Here is a 23,730-nt window from a genome sequence, read left to right on the forward strand (position 1 = left end):
CCCCAAAAAGGTAAATCTGCAAAAAGGTAAATTTGACAGTGTTGAATTCATTGCCCCTTCACTGTACGTAAATGGCAATTTCAGTAGTTGTGTGAGTCCTGCTTGAATTCTTATGTAAGTCTCAGTTAAGCATCCTGAATTGTCCCAGGTAGTGGTGGGCTGCTAAATTGTTTACTGCTTTCCTTTAGAGCTACAGTCTGAGAGCTGTGCTCTGGGAATTGCCTTGCATGGGCTGCACTGTCACTTGTCTGTAGAGTGCTTCTGTCTGTGAGGTGTTAGCATACGTATTGCAGATAAAGCTGAGAAGAAATTGTCACCTCCCCCCTCTAATGCTCTCAGGTGCTGCGACTGAATATAGGATTTTATTCAAAATACTCTAGAAGTTTCTGAACCTTTACAACGTGAGCTGCTTGGGTGTATAGGTGTCGCACAAAGGCAATTGTTTCTCTAGCAGACACATGATACATGGGGCACAGCCAATGTCACCATGATCTCAGCCATCAAATACAAAAACAGAAGGCAGTCACAGCGGACTCAGGAGGAAGTCAAAGCCCAGTTACAGTGCATTTAAAATCTATTATCTATTTTTTGACTGGAAAGTTACTGATAAGAGTAGTTAACTCATCCCGTGGGAAGCAGGGAGCCACCACATGTGTAGTCACTTTCCTTCCTGCCCTGTGCCAAGCTGTTGCTTTCCCAGCCCTGTGCCTGTGGCAGAGCAGGGTGCTGATGGCTTGAGCAGGAGACATCTCCAGCACCACAACCCTACATGTCTGAGTCATCATCACGAGAACTCAGTGGCTGATGACAGTATTCCAGTCTATTTCTTTGCATGGGAGATCCCTGTGGACATCAAATCATTTTCTGAAGTTCCATGACCATGGAATTGTTTCTCAAAGACAGGCCAGTGTTAGAACAGGCCAGAGAAGCTGCTTTGCCTTTTGAACCTTGCTTTTCAGCTCTTGGGCATCTCACCTTCAGGCTTTGCTCTCTGGTTCTGTAATGCTGACCAGAGTTAAAGCTTTTTTTTTTTTTTCAACATCTTCATTGATGACCTTGATGAGGCGATAGTGGCCACCCTCAGCAAGTTTGCTAATGATACGAAGTTGGGAGGATTGGCTGACATGCCTGAAGGCTGTGTTGCCATTCAGCAAGACCTGGATAGGCTGGAGAGCTGGGCAGAAAAAAACCGGATGAGGTTTAACAAAAGCAAGTGTAGAGTCTTGTATCTGGGGAGGAATAATTGCATGCACCAGTACAGGTTGGGGGATGAGCTGCTGGAGGGGAGCTCTGCAGAGAGGGACCTGGGTGTCCTGGTGGACGACAGGTTGGCCATGAGCCAGCAGTGTGCCCTTGTGGCCAAAAAGGCCAATGGCTTACTGGGGTGCATTAAAAAGAGGGTGGCCAGCAGGTAGAGGGAGGTGATCCTCCCCCTCTACTCTGCCCTGGTAAGACCTCATCTGGAGTACTGCGTCCAGTTCTGGGCTCCCCAGTACAAAAAAGACAGGGATCTCTTGGAAAGAGTCCAGCGGAGGGCCACGAAGATGGTGAAGGGCCTGGAGCATCTCCCCTATGAAGAAAGGCTGAGTGAACTGGGTCTGTTCAGCCTTGAGAAAAGAAGACTGAGAGGGGACCTGATCCAGGTCTATAAATATCTAAGGTGTGGGGGGCAGAATGGCGAGGCCAGACTCTTTTCAGTGGTGAGTGGAGACAGGACAAGGGGAAACGGCTGGAAACTTCAGCATAGGAAGTTCTGCACAAACATGCGCAAGTACTTCTTTACAGTGAGGTGACGGAGCACTGGAACAGGCTGCGCAGGGAGGTGGTGGAGTCTCCTTCTCTGGAGATGTTCAAGACCTGCCTGGATGCCTACCTGTGCGACCTGGTGTAGGGAACCTGCTTTGGCAGGGGGGTTGGACTCGATGATCTCTGGAGGTCCCTTCCAACCCCTACAATTCTGTGATTCTGTGATTTGTATGTCCAGCCTTAAAGATATGCTGTTTGCTTGCTGGATTTCAGAGACGGATGACAGCACGTAGACCAATGGCTTTGGAAACGTTTGTTTACAGGTTTGCAAACAGGTCCTTTCCACACTCAGAGTTGTGATTGCTTTCTGGAAATGAATGGTGCCTATGTAAACAGAAAAACGATGTTGGTACAAAACAGTTTGGTGCTAGCTGTTCACCAGTTAAATTCAGGCTGCAAGTCAGAAACAATGTTCTACTCATAAGAAGGAAGGAGTTGGCTTCAAGGAGGAGCTGTAGAGGCAAGAAACCTTACGGGTTTCAAGCTGGGACTTGAAATGTTCCTGCTCAGGATTGTATGACACAGCTGCCTGCAATAGCATGGGAGTAAGCTTGATGACCCCACAGATCCTTCTTGGCAGTGTTCGAAAGTGGTGACCTTGAACTGAGTTAACTTAGGTTGCTGGTAAGAGTTGTTTGCTCTGAAGTTGGTGACTGAAGGATAACTTCATTCTGAAGGCATCTCTGAGCTCTTAAAGTCACATCTCCTGGTTTACATTTCTTGTTTGATGGGCTGGCATGTTACTGTTAAATTATACCCAGACTGGCACACATACCCCAGATAAGCTCATTAGAAAGGAAGCAAACATGCACCATATTTAAAAAATAAAAAAGACAACAGTACTGTATATGCAGTGTGCTATGTTTGTTTGTTCCAACAGCTGTAAGCTCAATTATTTAAAAGGACATGCTATTCCAGCTTGTGTGCAGCGCTGTCATTTGTTGAATTTAGCTGAGCCCTCATTGCTCAGTGCTGTCTGAACCTTTGCTGAAGTGTGTGTGGGGAGGAGGCTGCTTGGAGCTGGTAGGACTCCAGGCTGGATGTGGCTCTGGGCAGCCTGGTCTGGTGGCTGGCAACCCTGCCCATGGCAGGAGGTCTGAAACTAGATGATCATTATGGTCCTTTTCAATCCAGGCCATTCTATGATTCTTCACAGTCCTTTCCTGACATTTATTCTTAGGAGCATCATGTCTTCTGATGGAATAACAGGACGTTCTTTAACCGTTAAAATAAAACTGACAGGCAACATATTTCCGTCAGTATTTCAGGACAAGAGAGTAATGATACTTGGAGAAGAGAGCTGATTGACTGGATTAACCCAGAGCTGTGCCTCTTATATTCCCAAGTTACTTTCTCTTGCTCCCTTTTATGTGGTACAGCATGAGAAGTACAGCTGTGTTCTCCAGTGGCTTGCTTTAAGCAGAGGAACCTCTTAGTAGTAGACGCTGGCAGCAGTGCAGCCCTTTGCCCCCTGTCCAGCTCTGGGATCACTGGGATCACATGGTGGTGGCCCTGCTGGCTGAGTGGAGCATCTGGGGCAGGAACACTGGTGGCATTGAGAGAGGGGCTGAGCCAAGGGCTACACAAGTGGGTGCCAGAGTAATGTTCAAGGGCTGATCAAGTGAAAAATAGCATTTGTGAATGCTCATCATCTCTTAAATCTAAAAATCTCCAATTTTCTTCTAAAAGCCTTAATAGCTAGACTATTATATAAACAAGACTTTGATTTTTCATTTGCATGCTACAAAACACTCAGTGTTCTTGTGTGTGAAGAAACACTTTTGCAAATGTGAAAGCTCAGAACTGAGGAGCTAAAGCGGGGAATCTGAGTAATGAATTTAAGGCCTGCCTGATGAGTTTTGAATGCTTATCATTAGCAACAGCTCTTAAATTCTGAGTAAGTCATCGGGGCTATCAGTAACAGCAAGAGAAGAAACCAGAGGAAATGACTTTTCCCCACACGTACATTAGACCACCAAAAATAACCACCACCCACGACTCCCGGCAGAGATACCGGTGACTGCAGAGCGTGCGTCCTTACTCGGGACAATTAATGAGCTGTTTGTTACCCTGACCGTTGCAGGGGGAGCACTTGAATGTTTAGAGCATGTGAGATAATCCAGAGACATGCTGCGCAGCAGTAGTCACTACTTATCTGCATTCCTCCTAAATAGGGCTCTAAATCCACTGTGCTCCGTTTCCACACCAAGTAGGGAAGGAGCTGTGGCCCTGGGAGAGATGTGCTGGGGGTGAGAGGGAGGAAGGAGTGCTGAACACCCGTCTAGAGGTACAGAGCTGGCAAGGAGCTGCTGGACGTTACATACAGGCGTTGGCATCTTCAGCATTACAACTGCTGGCTTATGCCCTTAGGAATTCATCACCTTTCGTTGTGTTTTGAATGTCTGCAGCTTTGTTGCTATGTCTGTCATATTTCAGGAAAGGCATAAATTCAGACCTGGCAAGGAGACAGTGATCTGCTCCTTACAGCAGGGACCTAGGAGACACTGTGGTGGTTTTGTGTGGGAGATCGGTTTTTGTTTTGCCTGATTTGATGGTACTGTTTTTCAGTTTCTAAGACTGGCACAAGGGATCCAACCTTTGATTTCCTTCAAAAGATTCAGTCCTGAAATATGACTGTGCGTTCTGCACATGTCTGTGGGGTCTGTGTGATCATTTCTACAGGAAGGAGGAACTGAGAGCAGCAGATGTTCCCAGATTCACCTGCCTCTGCAGCCCATGTGCAGCCTGTCCAACCAATCTGGCAGGGCTGCTCTGCCTGAGGATGCTCTCGCAAGCACAGACAGTGTGCTGACTTACAGCACATATCTTCCCAAATGTTACAGAGGGCAATGCAGGGGGCACCAGGCCAGGTGTGCTGTTGGACTAAACAGAATCTGGCCCTGAGAGCAGCCTTAGACTAGACAAAATACAAGCATAACAGGACTTCAGTGAATGGTTTAGGTGAAGCCTATGGGAAACAGGGTGCAAAAGGCACCAAGGCACATTCTCAACTTCAAACATGCTCTGTAATTTTCTCAATCTAAGCAGCAGATTGTTTTTGTACCAGGCTGCAGTGAGTCTGCACACAGACCCTCAAATGACCTAAATCAACTTTAAAATGGAACCTCCAGAGTTACAGTAGTTGGAGTGCTCTAGATTGCATACATTAACCCTCAGCACACCAAACCCATTCTTTTTATGGGAACCTATATTAAGTGTATGTTCATGAGTGCTTAAATAATACTGGTTAGTTTCACGGTTAATGAACGCTGAATGGTTGTTGTTTTAATTGGATTCTGTAATTGCAACTAAGTGTGAGTATATGGGTGTAGTCGTTTTTCTAGATCTAGTTCTAATGAGTTTGTACACCACCTTCATTTAATTTAGGAAACTTATTCCTTTAATTACAACTGAGTTTCTGATCTCAAATCGCTTCTTGTGGAAAAGTAATTTGTTCTTTTAAGGCCAAATAATTGAGCTTTTTTTGTGTGTGAGTTCTTTGCTGAATGCCTTTCTTAGCACGGTGAAGCAAGTGCTTTATTCTGTAAGCAGTGTCATGACTCTCAAATACAAAAGAAACCATTGAAATCAGTTTCCTGGCAGTTGTGATGTCACATTCTAAGTGGAGAAGAGACGCTTCAAAATGAGTAAGGCACGGGGTCAGAGAAGTACTTGCTCAGATACTGCTACTGAGAAATGTGCTCTACCACCATATTGCTGAGAACCTGGCCTTTGCCAGGTGTGTGAGCTTAGTGTATCCTGCCAGAAGGGTAGCATGCTGGAGTTTGTTGGGCCTTTTAAAAATCTTAAATAGCAGAGGAAGACATGCAACCTTTTGGGGATACTCAGTGTAGAGGAAATGTCCTATTGACCTGTACATATCCCAAGGAGAGGGCCAGTGTTGTGCTAGTACTTCTGAGTACTAGCAGCCTCCCTCAGTTTCACAATGTTTTTATTTCTAAAGCTGAATTGAGACTTAACTGCAGTGGTTTTCTCCCTGCTCTATGAAGGAACTTGTATTTTTCCAGTAAGTTTAACTGATAATAGTTTTCCATAGCTAGACGAATGTGATATTGCTTCTTACTTCGCCTTGATAATCTGTAATTTTAGCTCATTTATTTATCCTTTACCTCAACTAAGGTAATTACTTTCTGTAATTGAAGCTTACAGAGATCAGAAAGATCATTATTAATAAATACATTTGGCCAAATTCTCAGGCTGTCAACCATTACTATTTCAGGGCTCTTGCTTCTAATACGAAATGGTAGGAACAAAAAGCGGGTGCTGTGTTGGCAGGCCTTTTGGTTGTGTTCGGCTTTTGTTGAGTTGCTTTATTTTGTGCCTGCTGCTCCTTTTCTGGGATCAGTTTGGAGTTAGGCTGTGCCCTGCCGAGCCTTCTCCGGCCCATAATGAAGTACCTTTTGTGGGCATTTTAATGAATAAAATAACTAAGTGTTGGCAGCTGTTGCTGGTGTGACATGCCTGAAAGGCCCAGATATCAGCTAGTTTTACAGGTGAATCCATTGTTTTATTTGCCAGCTTAATTTTCTTTACTTTCCTTTTGACTGTCTATGAAATGTGCTCATTATATTCTGATTGGTATGGAATGAATGCTGCTTGAGAATGGGGATGCTTCAGGCAAGGAGGCAAACTGAACTCCCTGAAGACAATTTCCACCTCTTAGATGGTCCCACTACTGCTTCTGCTTCTTCTAACAGGAAAACAAGAAAACAAAAAATGTCTCCTCTGCCACCTTGTTTCTCCAAGCAGCCTGGAAGTAAGGGAAGGGGTTGTATTCCTTCAGATAAGGGTGTTTGTTTATGCACAATTGCACAATTTGTGATACTTACTCCTATTTGTGCCCTGAAAAGCATTTAATTAGCTGGAATCACTCATGCTCTATTTAGTACTAATTTTTTTGGGGAAGTGAGAGGGAGAATGAGACGTGAAATTAAAGAGTTTTTATCAACCTAGACCTCGGGAGAGTTAAGAAGTCCTGGCAAACATAGACTGTTTTGTAGAAATGCTGCTCTTTTTCTTTTCAGACCAACATCTGCAGTGACATTGAAAACTGTTTGTAGTACCAAGTCTTGACCAGGAATAGGCACTGCAGTTGTCCTACATAGTTTCTCATGACTGTGAAAATTTTTTTTTTTCATCTCTGTTCACAATCGGAGATTTTTTATCGCAGATTGGTAACTTCATTGCCTTTGATCCCAGGAGCATTAAAGCTTCTAATTTGAAGTTTCACCTGTTGCAGCCTGTTCCTGATGATACCAGGAACAGGACTGGAAATGGTTGGTGCAGAAGTTAATAAACATTTCTACAAATACTTATTCTTCATTCTAACATCTTCCACCAGGGAGGCTGGTGTTAGTAGGAGTAGCAGATAACCTTGAAATGTGGCAGTGATCTAAGCTTGAGAGTTTTAGCTTAAAAATGGATGGTCTCACTAAGATTTTTTCTTTTTTTTAATCAAAGATGATGGGCTTTTCATATATTAGAAGCTTATCCAGATTTGTAGTGTGCTGTATAGAAACTCTCATGCTTTATTTGGTATGATCCTTAGGTTGGAAAGTTGTATGTATATTATGTGAAAATTTAATTTCTGATAATTACCAACAAAAATGGTAACTGCTGACATAAATACATCTTGATTTTGAAACTCAGTTTCTTGAGAAAATTCTTGCAGTTCTTACCTTGGTTTTTTTGATGATTGTTCAGCATTAGATACGCTGCTGTCTAAGCAGATTTTAAACAAAATAACCACTCTACCTTTCACTTTAAACAGAGATAAACAAAATCCAGAAGTGAAAAAGGCAATTCCTTCTGCCACAATGAGCTCTGGTAAGTCTGTGTTATTTTCTGCTTGTCCTCATTAACCTACCTTTCTATTGCTGGACTTATTCCTAATAGTTTTTGATCCAATTACTTTTTTTTTTTTTCTGACTCTTTTACATCCTGGTTCTCAGGCAAAGCCCTGGCATTGCAGAATGGTTTGGGTTGGAAGGGACCTAAAAATCCCTCGAATACCCCTGCCATTGGCAGGGATACCTCCCACTACACTAGGTTGCTCAAAGCCCTATCCAACCTGGCCTTAAACGCCTCCAGAGACTGAACATCACAGTTTCTCTGGGCAACCTGGTCCAGCGCCTCACCACCCTCATAGGGAAGAATTTCTTTATAATACCTAGTCTAAACCTACCTACCCCCTTCCAGTTTAAAATCACTATTCCCTGTCCTATCGCTATACTTCCTGATAAGGTGTCCTTCCATAGATTTCCTCTTGGCTCCCCTTAAGTGTTATAAGATCTCCCTGGAGCCATCTCTTCTCCAGACTGAATGACCCCAACTCCCTTATCTCCTCTTCACAGTTGCTCCAGCCCTCTGAGGAAAGGCTCAGGGATGCTAACTTTTGGAGACAGAGTGGAATGACTTTGTAGTAGTGTCCTGGCTAGACTTCTCTTCTTTCAAATTGGTCTATAAAGCTCTGACATCTTGAGCCAAAGTTGGTCACTTTAGCTTGTTGTAGTCTGGAATGAGTTCTGAAAGACTTAGATCTGTTTTAATGGAGGTGAGTGCAAAGTTTGACATCTGGATAGGAAAAATTAGCTCTTCAAAGAAAAGTGAGGGTAAAGGAAATGGAGATAGTTGGGGAAAGGACAAGTGTTGGGTTTGTCTGGGTAATAAGGCAAGACTGAAAAAATTAAAGTAGATACCATGCTAAAGTACCATATGTAGAACCCATGGAATAACATTCCCACTTGATTTTAGCACTTTATCATGTCTCAGCTGGAGTATTGTGTCCAGTTTTTAGCACCGCATTTTGAGAAAAAACAGAACCATTTGGAGATCGTACAGAGAAATACCAAAAGAATAACCAGAAGCATGAACTGGGAATTTGACTTAAAAGTTGCAAAAACTTCGATGTTTTAAAGCACTGGAATAAACTGCTCTAGGGTGATACTGTAAAAACCAGTTAGGCAAGCATATGTCAGTAATTACAAAGATAGATACGTATGTCCCTGTTGTGGGTCAGGAACATGGCTTCAGATGACCATTGGAGATCCTTTCCAGTGCTGTCTTGTTTCTTTAAACTCACAAAACTCAATTTGATTCATGCTAACACAGCACATAGCTGAAAAAATAGGGAGTGTGGGCCAGCTCTCTTATCTTTGAGTTTGTACTCACATCTGGCTAACATGGTAGCAAAGAGCATTTATTTTTCCCAAACTAGGGTATTCATGTCCCTCCAAAAATGAAAACAGCATTGAGCTGAGTGCCATCTATACGTATAGAGACAGTCCCTGCTTTTAAAGTGGCTGCAATCCACAAAGGACAAAGAGAGACCTAGGTGTCATCCAAGGGAGATTTATGTCTCCAAGCAACATTTCTAGAGATGGTAGGAGTACTTCCGATCTCCAGAATCAAGTAGCTCAGACCCATAGCACACCCTCATATTCAGATGTGAAATTCAGTTGCAAATACTTGTAAAGTAATCTGCTTCTTGGTTTTCTTGCAGAACGTGAAGAAGTTGATGTTGCAAAAACTGTTGTCAATGGGCTGAGCAGCAATGGACAAGAAAAAGGTGGGTTGAGAGCTTCAGAGCCACCTCTGCAGCTCCCCCTGTGTGTCAGCTGAGTAATGTGGTTGGTTTCCCTGGGCACCACAGCAGTGTTTCCAAATTTAGTTTGCCTGGCGACTGATACAAGAAAGGCCTTGTGCTGCGGCATGCCAGCAGCAGCATTTTTTAGCTGAACAAGCGCTCTTTGTCTTTTAAGCAACAAAAGGTGGCAGGCTGGATTTGCATTTTTGCATATTTTTTGTGCTGTTTTGAAGAAAGCAGTACACTACTTCTAGTACTTGCGAGCACCTGTGTATCGGTATCTTGATGTGTTTAAGCAGCATGGACTTTTGGATGCCTGTGTGTGAACCCTGTTAACTTCAGTGAGAGGTGAAGTTCTGAGCCAGAATTAAAGAGCTGGAACTGATTATGTAATAAAGAAATGTGTCATTAGCAACCAGGGTTTTAAGCCCCAATTTATCTGAACAAACCAGCCTTCGTGTTAACATCAACAGATTTGAAGCATTAAATAGCATTCAGTATTATATAGTGATGGTGTGTATTTTGGCAGGGTGAAAGTATGTGCTTGTATGGGTTGGTTGTCTGCAGGGTTCATTTCCTTTCTTTTCTTTCGATGCCTTTTTACAGTGGTTAGTATTTTGACTGCATTGTGGGTGGCTGAATTCAGTCGGTTGCAAAGCAGAACAGCCTTAGAGTTGTTTCCTAAACCGCAGACTCTTTGGAGTTGAGAGATCTGTTGAATTCAGGATGCTCAGGGAGATGCGTGGAGAACAGAGTTTGATTTGGTTTGCTCTAAGGAAATGGCTTTCAATCCATTCAATCAAATCCAAAAAATCAACAGCTATCTGTGGTTTGAAAAAATTTGTTGAGCTCTTCCTCTAGCCTCTTGCTTGAGAGCCCTTTGCCAGATGGAAGTCTTTGCTTCCCAGTTCTGCCAGGGGCCAGAAGGATCTGCCACCAGGTGATGTGCACGGTGCTCTGAGGTCAGTACCTCTCTCACTCTCACCCAGTGCTCAGATGTGGTGTGAAATGTGTTAGGGATGTGGTTCCTCTTACTCCTGATTTTTCAGGCCTGAAGGAGGTGGAGTGTAGAGGACACCTGCCACTTTCTGGCTAATATTTCCATGCAGAAATCTAATAGATTCTAAAGGAGAAAATCTTGGCTTTGCAGAAATTAACAGCACAACTCACTATGTTGTGTTATTACTGTGTCATTACTCTAGTGGAGCTTTGACTCTGTGGTGTTAATCTTGGCAGATCCTATTGAGTATAACCTATATGTAGTTTCACCTTTTTTATTTTCATCTGTAATAGAGTTCCCCATTAGCAGCAATAAAGAAATGGAAAGGAAGTAGCAACAGTTTTGGAGAGTTTTGTAACCACTGGTAGAATTTTGCACTGTGCTACCTATGATTTTTCCCTACATTATTTTAATATGTAATTTTATTACATTTATATGTATATGTATGTATATGTATATATATGTATATATATATATATATATAATTATATGAAACATTACATTTTATATGTATACTGTAAGTACTATGCTAAGTAATGGTGTGCAGGAGAAATCTTTAATTTACTGCTTTGATAGGTGTATTTTTCTGGACCAGATGTTTGATGCTTCACTTCAGCGTGGAACTGCTTTTCAGGAGTGTTTAATATTTCTGTACTGTTTTATTGCTGAACTTATAAAATGTGCCCTAAAATCCAGAATTCCTGTAGTATGGGTAGTTTTTGGTGTTTCTCTCTGAACCTCTGCCTGTTTTTTCACTTTAACTGAGCCACTGTAAAATTGACTTAACATTTTTATTTTTGCATGTAGTGTATCGCATCTGAATGGTCACACTAAAAAAAAATTATGGCTTCTAAAAACTAATGCTTCCAGGTTTGTTACCCCTGCAGCATAGTGGTGGTCAGCAGTTAGTTGACTCAGTAAGCAGTTCTGTGCGTGCTCTAAAGCAGACGTATCCTGGATTAGGACAAGCGCAGGGATATTTTTAGTGGTTGCATCACTGCTCTCTGGACTGCTTTTGTGTTTGAAATTTCCTGCTATTGTGTCTCTGAGTACATTAGAAAATTTAGTGGCATGATTCCAAACTCTGTTCTTCCCTTTTGGATGTGCCATTTACACTTTTGTGTTTGCAGCTGTTGACGTCCCTTTATACACACGCTCTATTTCTGCCGTTACAATAATCCCTGTGAAGAAAGTGAAAAGTTCTCCTCACCTAGTGCTGCCTACAGGTATCTTTTTCTTACTCCCCCTGCTGTGCATTAGTTGCCATCATTCTCCCTCTTTCTCTCTTTCTTTCTCTCTGCTTCACCCACGTGCTTTGGCTGGCTTTCAGCTTCATCATTCTCACTGTTTCCAGAGCCGTAGATTTCATCAGTAAGTAATAAAGTTAGGTCCTGATGGCACAGTGCACTGTTCTCAATTATGCTGTTTCTCTGCAGACATAATTGTGTCTGCTTGAATCTGGAATCATTGCAAGCTCTTCTAGTGCTTGGTTATGAATGTTGCTGTTATTACAGCCTCATTTTGAACCAAACTCCTGATGAACCAGAGAATGCTTCCTGCGTATCTTTAGTCTTTATGAAAGTAAATAGACATCAGAGGTGCTATTTTACAGGTTCAAGCATAGTTCAGCATCCATGGGGTGGTTTTGTTATTCAGTGCATATGCTGACACTAGAGAAACTTTATGTAGATAAATAAGGATGTCAGGCTCTCTGTTACCCTCTCCCACTAACGTGTTTTCCTGCTAGAATTACAAGATTATTTTTGTTCTTTGCTGGATTTGGGCAGTCGTACCAGGCTAGCTGATACTGCTCGTCTCTTCTAATCTGTCACACACGGGCACTAAGTAAGGAACTTATGACATTGTGTTTGGTACCAATCTGCTGGATCCCTCTAATGAGAAATTTGGATCTTTGTTTTCTCTCTTTTGACTAAATTTATGAGGGCATTTGTCATTGTCAGTTTTATTTTCAACCCTTTTCTAAGTGTTCTGATTTTATTGAGTTCAAAACATTTTTTCAGTGAGTCCTACTGTTTTGATTTGGCTTATGTTTGGAATAAGTTGTATGAAAGTAAACTGCTTTGGTAAGGAAAGTTCTCTGTTTCTTGGCGTACATCTCTGCAGAGGTGTCAGTCCCAAGACTTTCCTGTATCATTAAGGGTTCTGCCACCCAAACCTGTGCGTCTAAAATGGAGCACACGAGCAGTCAGGCACAGAGCACGTACAGTTTTTTTCCTCTTATTATTTCATGTATCCCTAATTCGGAAGTGAGTTATGTCAGTGTGCAATGCAAGGTGTCTGCTTTGCTGTATTGCAGCATTTAGAGCCATCTCTGTTAATTCTGGGCCTTATTCTTCCAGGCTGCATGCTCTCACTCTATTCCAGGTGCACTGTTTATTTTTGCCGAAATGATTAGGAAATACTTTTTCACTTGCTCATCTGCTTAATGACCAAGAATCAAAATGTTAACTGGAAGGGAGAGGAGGGAAAAGAATGAACAGAAGTGTTTAGTAAGGAGAATGTTAGCTGAAAGTGCTGAAGTTTTCTCCACTTGCCCACTTTGCGATAGCCTGGGAGCAAGAAGAGGCTGTGGAGTAAAAAAGAACCAGCCGTATTGCAATCTCTAGAGCCTTCATTCATGAAGATGCTGATATGCTTTTCCTAAGCTTCAAAAATGTTATTAAGATCCGGCCTCTGTGAAGGACTTTAATGTCTCTTGAACCTTAGCCTAAGACTTAGCATAAGATTTGTCTCGAAAAACTACTTTTAATCTGGATGTTGGACTCCAACAGTCCATGGAGAGCGATGAACAGTTCCAGGACCTTCCTCCTCTTGTATAATAGAAGCATTTCTGCTGTGAGCTCTGGATGTTTTTGTGAGTATAGAAGAATGGCAACCGTTCACTCGGTCCTGATAACTCCCAACAAGATGTCTATGCTTCATAGTTACAGTACTCTTGAAACTGGAGTCTCAAAATGTAAACTTTGTTGGTTTGCACATGAATCTGTAGAGTCCTGAGGCTGCGTGTTGTGTAGTGTGGATGTAAGTGGCAGCCAGTAATAGCCCTGGACAAGATAATCTAACCCTACTCTGCATCAAGTGCTTTAGGGCTTTCTCGCAAAGAGTAGCTTCAGGTAGCAGATCCACCCTTAGTATTGGAGAAGAGGTGGAATACATAGGGAGTCAGATGTTTTTTTCCATCAATTCTGTCTTTACTTAATTTGCAGCATTGAAGCAACCTCTAGGAGGGGAAGGACTATCACACAGACATACCAAATGCTTCTCAGTCAGAGAAATCAGCTTCTATTTCAGGAGCCGCATGGGTGACTCTAAGGCATGATCTGTTGTGTGATGTGATTGTGAAGTTAGTACGTTTAAGTTTAAGCAGCATTTGATACATGTGGATGTGCTACCTGAAACAATCTTTTTTGGGAATGTCTTAAAGTTTTGTAAGCCCAAGTAAAAGTGTGAACCATGGAGATTCAGCATTGAGGGTTTCCAGTATGAACCAAATGCTTGATGTGCAGTGAGTCTTCCTGCTTACTGCTCTTATCCATCTGCCACTCTTGATGCTTCGTTATGTTGTGGCAGTGTTTTGCAACCTTGGCTGAGGCATTGTCGTGGTCTGTACGCACTGTCTGGGTGTAGATGTAATGAATGGTGTCTTACTGGAATTAGGCAGTGGATGCTGATCTGCACAAACACAAGCTGTTATCTGGGCAGTGAGCAGCAGCTTCTACCCCTTCCTTTCTGTCTGGAGGCGTAACTGTCATTATGATAACAGATCTCAAAGAGGAGCTCCATCCCTCTGGTACAGAGGGAACTTGATCCTTACCTGTAAATATAAAAAATAATCATGTTGTCACTTGTGCAACATGGCACATCCTCAGATCCCCTTCAGGCTCCCTGTGCATTGTCGTGGAAGGACTAGCACTTCTCCTGAGGTAGGTCAAAGTGAAAAGGCTGATGGCAGCTGCAGGGCAGTAATAGGTAGTGCGTAAGAAAGGGAGGTGATATGTTTTCCTGTGGAAGTAGGTTGGATAAGTAAGAGTCTCTTTAGGCATATTGTTTCTACGTATATCTTAGAGGAAACAACTCTCCGGAAAGATTTTAAATAAGGCAGGAAGATGGCCTTGAAGTTCTGTGTTGTACTTGCTGAATAAGGGGACAGGAGGAAAGAACCCAAATCCACAGACTGAAGTGCACAAGGGTAAACCTGGACAGAAGTTGTCCTGAATGAGCCTTAGCAAGGAAGCTGACATGACCTGGTGTTTGGCTCGCAGAGTCATCTGTTAAATTTCTTTATACTTTATGGCATTTGGGTTCCTACATTGAAAAGATACAACACCATCATGGAATGGGGGAACCTGGCAAGGAGGCAGATCATATTCACAGTTACAAGGTTTTGTGCTCCAGTAAACATAAGACCTTTTTTTTGCCTGCACAAAAGGCATTTTTAAGCACACAAATCATGCTGCTGTATACCACTGGGATATCCAACAGAAGAGACACAGGTGTACTGCTGTCCTGCTGATACAATATTTACACGCAGAGCAGGCCAAATGAAGCAAATGGACCCATGAAATTTGGTTCAACCAATCATCCTTTTTTCCTGCTTTCTTAGCTCTATTACATTGGCACGGAACTTGTTTCTACATTCATCAGTTACTTGAATACAAAACTGCTTTGAATTCTCAATGCTTTAAATCCAGAGCTAATCTTCATCAACATAAACATTACTAGATTGATTCACTCAGAGACAGCCATGCTAAAGTTACTCCACAGAGCTCTGATGGTTCCTAATAGCTTTGTATCATCTCGTTCAATGTGTCTTTTCTGTGCATGTACATTTCCTGTAGAAACAGATCCCACTAAAGTCTGCAGTGGAAAAGGAGCTGTGACCCTCTGGGTATCTTCAACCTCTGAAGAGAATCAGAAAATCTCTTCGCCATGTCCTCAGGATGCTGAGAAACCTGAAAGTAAGTGAAGTGGCTGCAAAGTTATCTGGAAAATGTTGCCTTGTAGTAACATTGTGTGAGGTCAGTTCAGGGTCTTGGGCTGTGTTTTTTGTTGTTATTTGATTTTTAAACTAAAATTTAAAGCCTGAGGTCCTATAGCTGCTGGAAATCTCTTTTTAAAAGCCAGACCAGTTCTACATCTCCAAGGGGAGAAATGGACTCCTATTCTCTTCCAGTGCATGACAGCTCTCTCATCGACTTAAATTTGTTTACAGCTCCCTTTTGCTACCAGCAGCACCAAGAATTCTCATCTAGTTGTTACTGTGGTGATTTGTTGGTTGTTTTGTTTTGTCTGTTCTGGCAGACTTTTATCCCAGCCAAGATGAACCAGAAAAAGGCTCGACAGTGCTGCTTGCTACCACAGCATTCACTTGGGTTGTCAAGGGAGCAGGAGTGGCATCCCAGACATACACTGTCGCCACAGAGCTTTGCCATCATTCAATAGCAGAAGTGTAATTACTTAATTGTAGGAGACAGGCAAAGCATAATAAACCTGGCCAGTGTAATGGGTCTGGCAGAGAGGATGAACTCCCACAGGCAAGATGCTGTTAAGGGGAATGGGGGGTCAAACTTGCTCCTGAAAGCAAAGTACACATCATTTCTGGATGTATTGTTATAAGAAGGGTGATTCCATTAATTCCAGCCCCAATGTGCCACTTTCTGCTCCATCTTCTCCTCCCTTTCTGCTTTACCCTTGACCTTCCCTCTTTTCATGTTCCTGCCCCCCATCATTGCCTCTCACTGCTGATGGCTTCATAAATTTCCAGCAGCCTGAATGGCAGTGAGCCCATTACTATGGAAATGAGGTTGTTAATACTTCCTTTGCTTATTCTCTCAATCACTTTATGAAATGTACTTTGGAGCTGGAAGAGCTTTTTGCATCTAAAAACAAAATGACTAGCAGGGGAGAGGTAGTGGGGAGGAGCCCAGTGGAAGGTGGGTAAAGAGATGATGAAACCAATGTATCTATATGCAGGGACTTGATTGTAAAATGACATTGTTTTGTTTTTAAATTCCTTTCACGTGCATGAACTTAGTGTGCCAAACCTGATCTGTTTGTTGACAGTCCTCTGTCCCAGTTAATCATATGTAGTAGCAGTGACAAGGGTAGAAATGTCTTCATCAGCTTTATCAGAGCTGAATATGGAGTCCCTGTGTTCCCAGTAGTGTATGGTGTTCGGACATGAAGCTGCAGCTTTAGAAAGTAGCTAGCTGGGCTGCCTTTTTGCCTCTGAAATAAGAATGTCAATGAACAATTGTTTCTTCATTGCTCTGAATGAATTGCCTTGTGTTTACAAAGGTCAGAAAGGAGGAGGGCATTGTGTTTGGGGCTGGTCTCTATGGTAATTAGGCAGCCCAGTCAGAGAGCATTTTATGTTTGAAGTGAAGTAACTCAACTCTTTACTCCAATAGGTACATGTTGTCTGTAAATGTAACAGTTTATTTTTATTTTTTTCCCTTCCTTTTCCTTTATGCCTGCCCTCTACTCCCATCCCTTCTGTCCCTCTTTTCTGTGAAATGCTTAGGTCTGGAGCCAGAAAACACAGAAACAGGTACAAACATTGACTACTTACATTGTTACTTCTGCTGCTTTCTTGGAAGTATTTCTTTTTGTCTGGAGGAAGAAAAATCCCTTCCCTTCACTAATTTTGTAGCTGGAGGGAATCCTCTGTCATCTGAATTGCTTTTCTTCTTTCCCTTCTAGATGATTGGAGATCATCACCCAACACTGATGCCAACGGGGATGCCCAACCATCTTCTCTGGCTGCCAAGGGTTATAGGAGTGTGCGTCCGAACCTTTCCTCGGACAGCAAGCCACAGGTAAGCCTTTCTTCTGCGACTCTCAGGGTGATCTTCTGGGTTCAAGCACTGGATTCATGGGCAGAAGTCCCGGGTTGAACTCCAGATTTTGCTGCAGACTTGGGTAAGTTACTGTGCATCAGCTTTTCCTTCCTGTGAAATGGGAACAACACTGATGTCAGCAGAATGCTGTGGAGCTTTTGTGTTCAGAGGGACCACAGTGTTTCCTTGGTGGACGAAGAAGGACAACAATGCTATTTGCTTGCAACAAAAAGGTGAAGTAGCCATCCGTTAGTTTGTCTTCTGTGTTGGTGTATTTTCTAGAGGTTGAGCAGGCTGAAATAAGTTGTTTAGGATGGGCCTGACTTTACTGGGGAAATGCCTTTTAGTTTTAATACTGTAACTGATACAAGCCTTTTAAGGCTGTCAAGGGAAAGATTATATTTGTACCTTGGGATAAATTGTGAAATGAATCAATTAAAAGAAGGTGTAACTTCATCCTTTTGAGTGACTGGTCTGCACAGAGGTGGTCTGAATGCTCATAAGTAAGCCCTTTGTTAGATAATGTGTTCTTATGTGAAATGGATAGCCCCTGAAAACCCTGTCCCCTGTCGGGGTGACTGCTCCTATCATCAGCAACCTGTAGTAATGCCACAGAGCAGACACTGTTCCTAAAATTTTTAAGTGGAAGATGGCACAGCTCAGATGAAGACTTGGGAAGGAGCAGCATCCTAAAGGAGAGACCTATTTTCTGCCTGACATTTCCAGTTGGTCCTGTAGTCACTTGCTGATCTTACTGATGAACAGAGAGAAGACTTAGGCACGTAGTACTCCTTACAGAAGTAGCCAGGGCTACTGTCCAAACTAAGGTGAAATGAACAAAATGAGAAAAGGCAATTGCGAGTAGATAATTTGTATTTTCTCATAATTTTCTCATTTTTCACCGTATAGCAATACAGTGATAAAGTGAGCCTAATACAGGAAAGTTCTGTGGAGCTGACTTCTTTGCATTAAAACTACTTTCTATAAGGAACCAAAAGAGGATGTTCCTGTTCCAAAACCAGAAGCCCTTCAGAAGAAGCACTTTCCAATGCACTTCTGCAATCTTCCCTCATTGGGGATGAAGGTGAAAGAGGAGCAGCACAAGGACAGGAGTAGCTGTAATTTTATGAAAATAGTTTAGATATGTATCCATCTAACAAGAATAGGTGCTGACCCCAACCTGTCATGTGTGGATGTATTTTACAGGTGGTACTTTTTCATGTTTGATTGTTGTGAGCTGTTAGGGAATATTCTGATTTTGACTATTTCAGAAGTGATTTAGCCACTCTTTGCCCATAAAGATAAGCAGTGGTATATATGTATGAAACATACAGCTATAGTTTCCAGAGGGTTAATTAGCAAGAATGCAGGGAGCTGCTGTTCGGTAGGCTGGTGTTTTATTCTTTTCAGCAGCTTATCATTTTTGGCAACTGGCAACCAAGTAAAAAGCAAAATCTCTCCACTGCAGTTATTTTTCTTCAAAACAATCTGACTTTCAGCAGAAATTGACTGTGATTGGAATTGGAGCTGCAATTAGTTGCAAAGTACCAAAACCAGTAATGCTGTCTGCTGCTTATTTTTGTTTCCAGCTCTCCCACTCCTTTAAAATTCACTGGAAAGAGAACTTCTCTGTAGCGATCTTAATTTTGAAGGCAAAATCTTATTAACTCAATTCCTCAGGAAACTTCAATTATTCTGATTTTGTCAAAAGCATTTTTAGGACTGAAAAAATCATGAAAAAAATTCAAGGACCAGCTTTTCAGTAGCAATAAATGCTGACTTCTTACTTGGTCAACTGCAACCTATTGTATTCACATCTGTTTTCATTAGCACTGGCAAAACTTCTTCATGTTCATCTTTTGGCAGTGCATTTATGTGCAGTGGAGGTGGCTCAGAGCTCTGAATTTGGCTTTGCAGTTCAGATGAACCCTGTGCTGGGAAGTATTTGGTTACACTGACATATGCCTGGGTTTAGTTAGGCAGGATATTAAATCTTAATATGGAAATGTGTAGGCAGGGACTTAGAGCTGGGTAATGTTTGTGTGCTGCAGTGAGGAGTGCTGGGAGAGACTCTGTGAGATGATGTGAGTGAGTTCTATACTGGCCTTCCAGATACTGTATTTACTTTTTGTTCTTGCTGTATTAAAACCTGCTTAACCCAAATCTAATGACCAAATTCATTCTTCCAATTTATTTTTCCCTCCTTTTTCCTTTCATTTTGTAATGCTTCCTCTCTCCCTCTCTTGCTTCTTGACTCTGCCTGGGCAGGCCCTTCCTCCTCCCCGTCCTCCTCTCCCCAAGGAGGAAAGCTTTGCATGGCGTCCTCGCACTGACACTAAAGCAACCAACCTGCTGCCAGTGCCCATCATGGATTGTGTGTACCTGAATGCACCCAAGCCTTCTGCTCAGCGTGCATCACTAAATGCCAGCGCACGGTCTTACTTCTCATCACCCACCCCCTATGGGGCAGTCCCCAGCGGGAAGCAAGGCTTGCCAGCAGGGCATTTTCCTTCTTCAGGTCCCAGAGATATGGTGCATGTTGGGCAGCCACTCTTGGAAAGTAGCTCCTCATCAAATGCATCATCCTTACAACGCAACCCTGACAGGGCAGATCCCAGTAGTAAGGCTGGAATGAATTCCAGTCATGAGACGAAGGCGGATAAAAAGGTCAGCAAACTATATGTAGCTTGTTTATCTAACAACACTTGCTCAGCCACGTCTGAAAATTCCACTGGCACCACACATGACCCATCAGCCAGCACCAGTTTGGGAGCTGAGGTCACTCAGGCACCAGCCACCGATATTGTTTTCTCTGCAACGGGAAAAGCTCTTCCTGCTCCTCCTCCTCCTCCTATTCCTCCCAGGCCGTACTTTTACATTGTCCTCAATAAAGACGCAGTTAGTTCTGATGCGGGCCAGCCCTCTTGGACACAGTCATCACCTCCGCAAGCTTTGAGGGACAGAGTGCTAGAGCCCCAGAGCACAGCTGCCACAGAGGACAGAATGAGAAAAGAGCCTTATCTTACCCAGCAGCGGCAGCCGCCGTACAAGGCAGTGGGACGCAGCATGGTACATGTTTTCTACGTAACCTTGTTTTCTTTCAGCCATTTGAATGGTTCTTTAATTCATTATAATATTTCCTTAATGCTTTGTCTCCATCCTTCCTAATTTCTGAGCATCTGGTACACCACCTGAGCCTTTGTGGTCTTCTACTCCATGATGTTTAACACCTCATGTCTCCCCAGCGTTGATCTGTGTGTTTGTGTGTGCATGTTGTTTGTAGGGGGCTGGGTTGGACCGGCTAAGATCTTGCTATTTTAGGGAGGTATAAAAGAAGCAAACTCTGTTACGTGTTGGTTAGTGCTTCTCAAGTAATGGGTGAGTGCAGCACTGTTTTGTGGTTTGATTTAGCCTCTCTGCAAATGACAGGAGAGAGGGGTGGTGAGGGGATGGAAGATGCTATTTTATTCTTTTTTTTTTTGGTAAAAAGTTGTGTGTGCTTACAGAGGCCATTGCTGAAAGACTGAAGAAAGATATTTCTCTAGCGAAGGAAAGTCTTTTGGGGCTTTGTACTATTTGGGGTGCATCCTTGCATGACACTATGTGGCTGCGTTAGACTAAAGTTCCGATCTTCCCCTTTGCATAACAACACCTTGTTTCCTACAGGATGTCACTGCCACCACAACTCAGCCTGGGGTTATAGTAGTCCCCCTTGTCCAGATTAATCCAGACAGACAACAAGAAGGCAGCTCCAGCACTCCTCCACCGCCTCTGGTTCCTTTTGGGCAAGGCTCCGTATTCCCTGAGACTCTTCCTCCTGGCACACCCTTGACTTTTCCGACTCTAGATGATTTCATTCCCCCACATCTCCAGAGGGGTTCCCACCATAACCAAGCACCCTCTGCGTCTGGCACATCACCCTCTGTTTACCCGAAACTTCCATTCTTCTCAACACCACCTTCACTTGTACCTCCAGTTACGGGGGCTTTGCACAGGGGCTTGAAGCCTGAAATCACTGGAGTCATCTCACGTACAGTAAGCTTGCCAAGTACCCTTCTCACTCTTGTCCTAAATTTGTATTCCCAGATTAAAATTACTTTCTTCTTGGCATACTAAACTTGAGAGGAGTGATGACTCACTCCCTGCTAGCAGCATGACAACTGAAACCTTGTTTACATCCTATGCTAGTGCATGCATATTGCTTGCCCTGTGCAGCTCTGGACTTTTTATTGACTTCTCTTGTGCAACATTTGACTGTCTACTTCTGTATCCATTCTGCTAGGTGCTGCACATTTTAGGAGCCTTCACCAGGCTTTGCTAATAATTAATTCTGTGTAAACAGAATAGCTGCAACTAACTGATCTCCTCAGGCTCTTTTAATAACATCGTTAATTGTGTTTGAACAACACTGGAAGTATAATAGCAGACCAGTTAAAGCTTAGGGCTGGCTTTCTGTTCCACTTGGAGTAAGACTGTATGATATCTACAGAAATTCCTGTTGAAGCCAATGTAAGATTGCTGCTGATATCCAATGACCTACAAGCAATACTATCAGTTACTGAGCTGAGACTTTTCCAACTCCGTAGGCACTACGGGATAGGTTAGGATCAGAGTGTCTCTTCAGTACCAAGTTGCCTGTCTTTGAATTCTTCAAATTTTTAAAAAAGTACTGCAATAATTGTAACTTGAACTTTACTGTGTTCTTCCTGGCTTAGATATTTTCTTTTTAAACTCATGACCTTCTATTAAAAAGTCCTTCCAAACAAGGAGGAGAAATAGATCTCAGTTGAAGTTTCAGAAAAAGCAAAAAGTACAAGGAGGGTCAGATACTGGAAGTCTTGAAACCACCAGCTTTTTTATATGCTTGCTCATGGGGGTAAGCAAGAAGCTCAGCAGAACCATCTCTTATGATGGCACTTCCTTTGTCCTTCAACTCTATAGAGGTCAAACAGGTGCCCCAAACAGGCATATGGGCCTTGGGGGGAAAGGAAAAAAACAACTGAGGATGATACTTCAAAAAGTTCTCGGCATTGGCCTTTCTGTTTCTATTGGAATTAGTAGGATTTTACTGCTGAGAACAGTGTGTGAAAAGTGAAAGTATTTTTATGGAGCCTATCTACAGGCACTAGGAAAATTCAGCAGGCATCCAAATACTGAGGTAGTAGTAGAAATTTTGATCTACACGATTTTTATGAGATGAGAGTTTTGAAACTTTATTTTTGTGCATACTCTGTTCATGTGATTGCAGAGCAGTTTTCTTCAGTAATTTTAGTGCTCTTTGCTCACCCAGTTTGATGACTTAGCTGTGACTCCTAAGCCTGACTTGACCTGACACCTTCCTTCTTTTAGGGGTTCTTCATACATTAGTTATCAAAATTAAGCTCAAATGCATCTCTCCTACTTCTCTCCAACTCCCTCCGCCCTTCTCCCAAATTGCATTGCTTGGAATACTATCCCAAGCCAGCAAAATGAGGTTAGGTCTCTGTTTTAGAGACCTTTGGTCTGAAGAACCTTCTGTTCTGTCCTTATGAGTTGTCCATGGCCTGATCAGAATGATTCTTGGAGGAAGAACACGTTCATCCAGCAGAACTGGATTGTTTTGCCCTACCTCCCCTCCAGGTTAGATTAACTGTAGATGCTGCTTCTGTTGATGGCCAGTTCTCACTATAACTTCTTTGAGCTCTGGCCCTTCCTCAGCCCCTTACCTTATCCTGTAAGGCCTTTCCATTGACACTGGTGGGTGTGAGGTGTAATAGTCTGTGTATTTATTTATTTTCAGTACTGACTTAAACTCTCTTGTTTGAATGCTCAGCTCTGTTTCACAGATCAGTGGCCTGCAGCATTCCAGTATGACAGTGGAGCAGCAAGAATGCAGAAATTCCACGTTCACTTTGTTTAGATGCTTATTCCCCATTAACTTTAATTGTGCATCTAAATTCCATGAGAAGTTTTGAAAAATCTCAGCCTAAACTGCTGCACACGTTCTTAGGCCATCAGCCCTTTGTTTTTGTTGGCAGTAAGATAAAGAGAGAGGCTGATATCCTTAGACTGAGGATTTTCAAAGATGAACTAATTTTTAAGTTTCCCTGTGGGCCCAGCCTGTGTTTCTACAGAACGAGCACAGTTGTGGTGATACAAAAGGTGGGTTTGGAATTCATAAACAATGGAGCTTGCTACTTTAGGAAGGCAAGAGTAGCCTGCTATCTGTGTTCTAGCAACAAAGTTATGTTGAGTATCTTCCTTAGTAGAGTCCTACTGTTTGTCATTTCTCTGTTTTTCATGATTTTTTACCATGTAGACGTCACACGGTCTCCTGAGTGATGGTGCTAACCTTATTTCTTGGACCTTCCTTACCAAACCAGCTACAGTAATGTTTCATTCTAGAACTGCATGAGTTTTGCATGCCTGATTCTTGCTGTGAAAGGAATTGTTTTAAAACAACAACCTGCCTCCCCCCC

At 42.7% G+C, this 23,730-nt stretch overlaps 1 protein-coding gene across 48 annotated transcripts in view; it reads left to right on the forward strand.

Moving 5' to 3' along the window:
- Nucleotides 1–23,730, forward strand: part of SORBS1 (sorbin and SH3 domain containing 1) — a 162,506-nt gene that overhangs the window by 89,099 nt on the left and 49,677 nt on the right. For 25 of the 48 annotated variants that reach the window (XM_042863429.1, XM_042863433.1, XM_042863430.1 and 22 more), the window contains 8 exons: nucleotides 7,598–7,653; nucleotides 9,329–9,394; nucleotides 11,543–11,638; nucleotides 15,272–15,391; nucleotides 16,957–16,983; nucleotides 17,136–17,251; nucleotides 19,541–20,341; nucleotides 20,939–21,307. In XM_042863429.1, the coding sequence (XP_042719363.1) occupies nucleotides 7,644–7,653; nucleotides 9,329–9,394; nucleotides 11,543–11,638; nucleotides 15,272–15,391; nucleotides 16,957–16,983; nucleotides 17,136–17,251; nucleotides 19,541–20,341; nucleotides 20,939–21,307 (1,605 nt within the window). In that variant the 5' untranslated portion in view covers nucleotides 7,598–7,643. Of the gene's footprint in view, nucleotides 1–7,597; nucleotides 7,654–9,328; nucleotides 9,395–11,542; nucleotides 11,639–15,271; nucleotides 15,392–16,956; nucleotides 16,984–17,135; nucleotides 17,252–19,540; nucleotides 20,342–20,938; nucleotides 21,308–23,570; nucleotides 23,640–23,730 lie in introns of all 48 variants that reach the window. The other 23 variants (XM_042863454.1, XM_042863455.1, XM_042863456.1 and 20 more) reach the window with 8 other exon arrangements.

This window comes from Lagopus leucura, unplaced genomic scaffold, assembly GCF_019238085.1.
Source record: "Lagopus leucura isolate 7727_CA_CO unplaced genomic scaffold, USGS_WTPT01 Super-Scaffold_739, whole genome shotgun sequence".
In the NCBI taxonomy this organism is placed as follows: domain Eukaryota; kingdom Metazoa; phylum Chordata; class Aves; order Galliformes; family Phasianidae; genus Lagopus; species Lagopus leucura.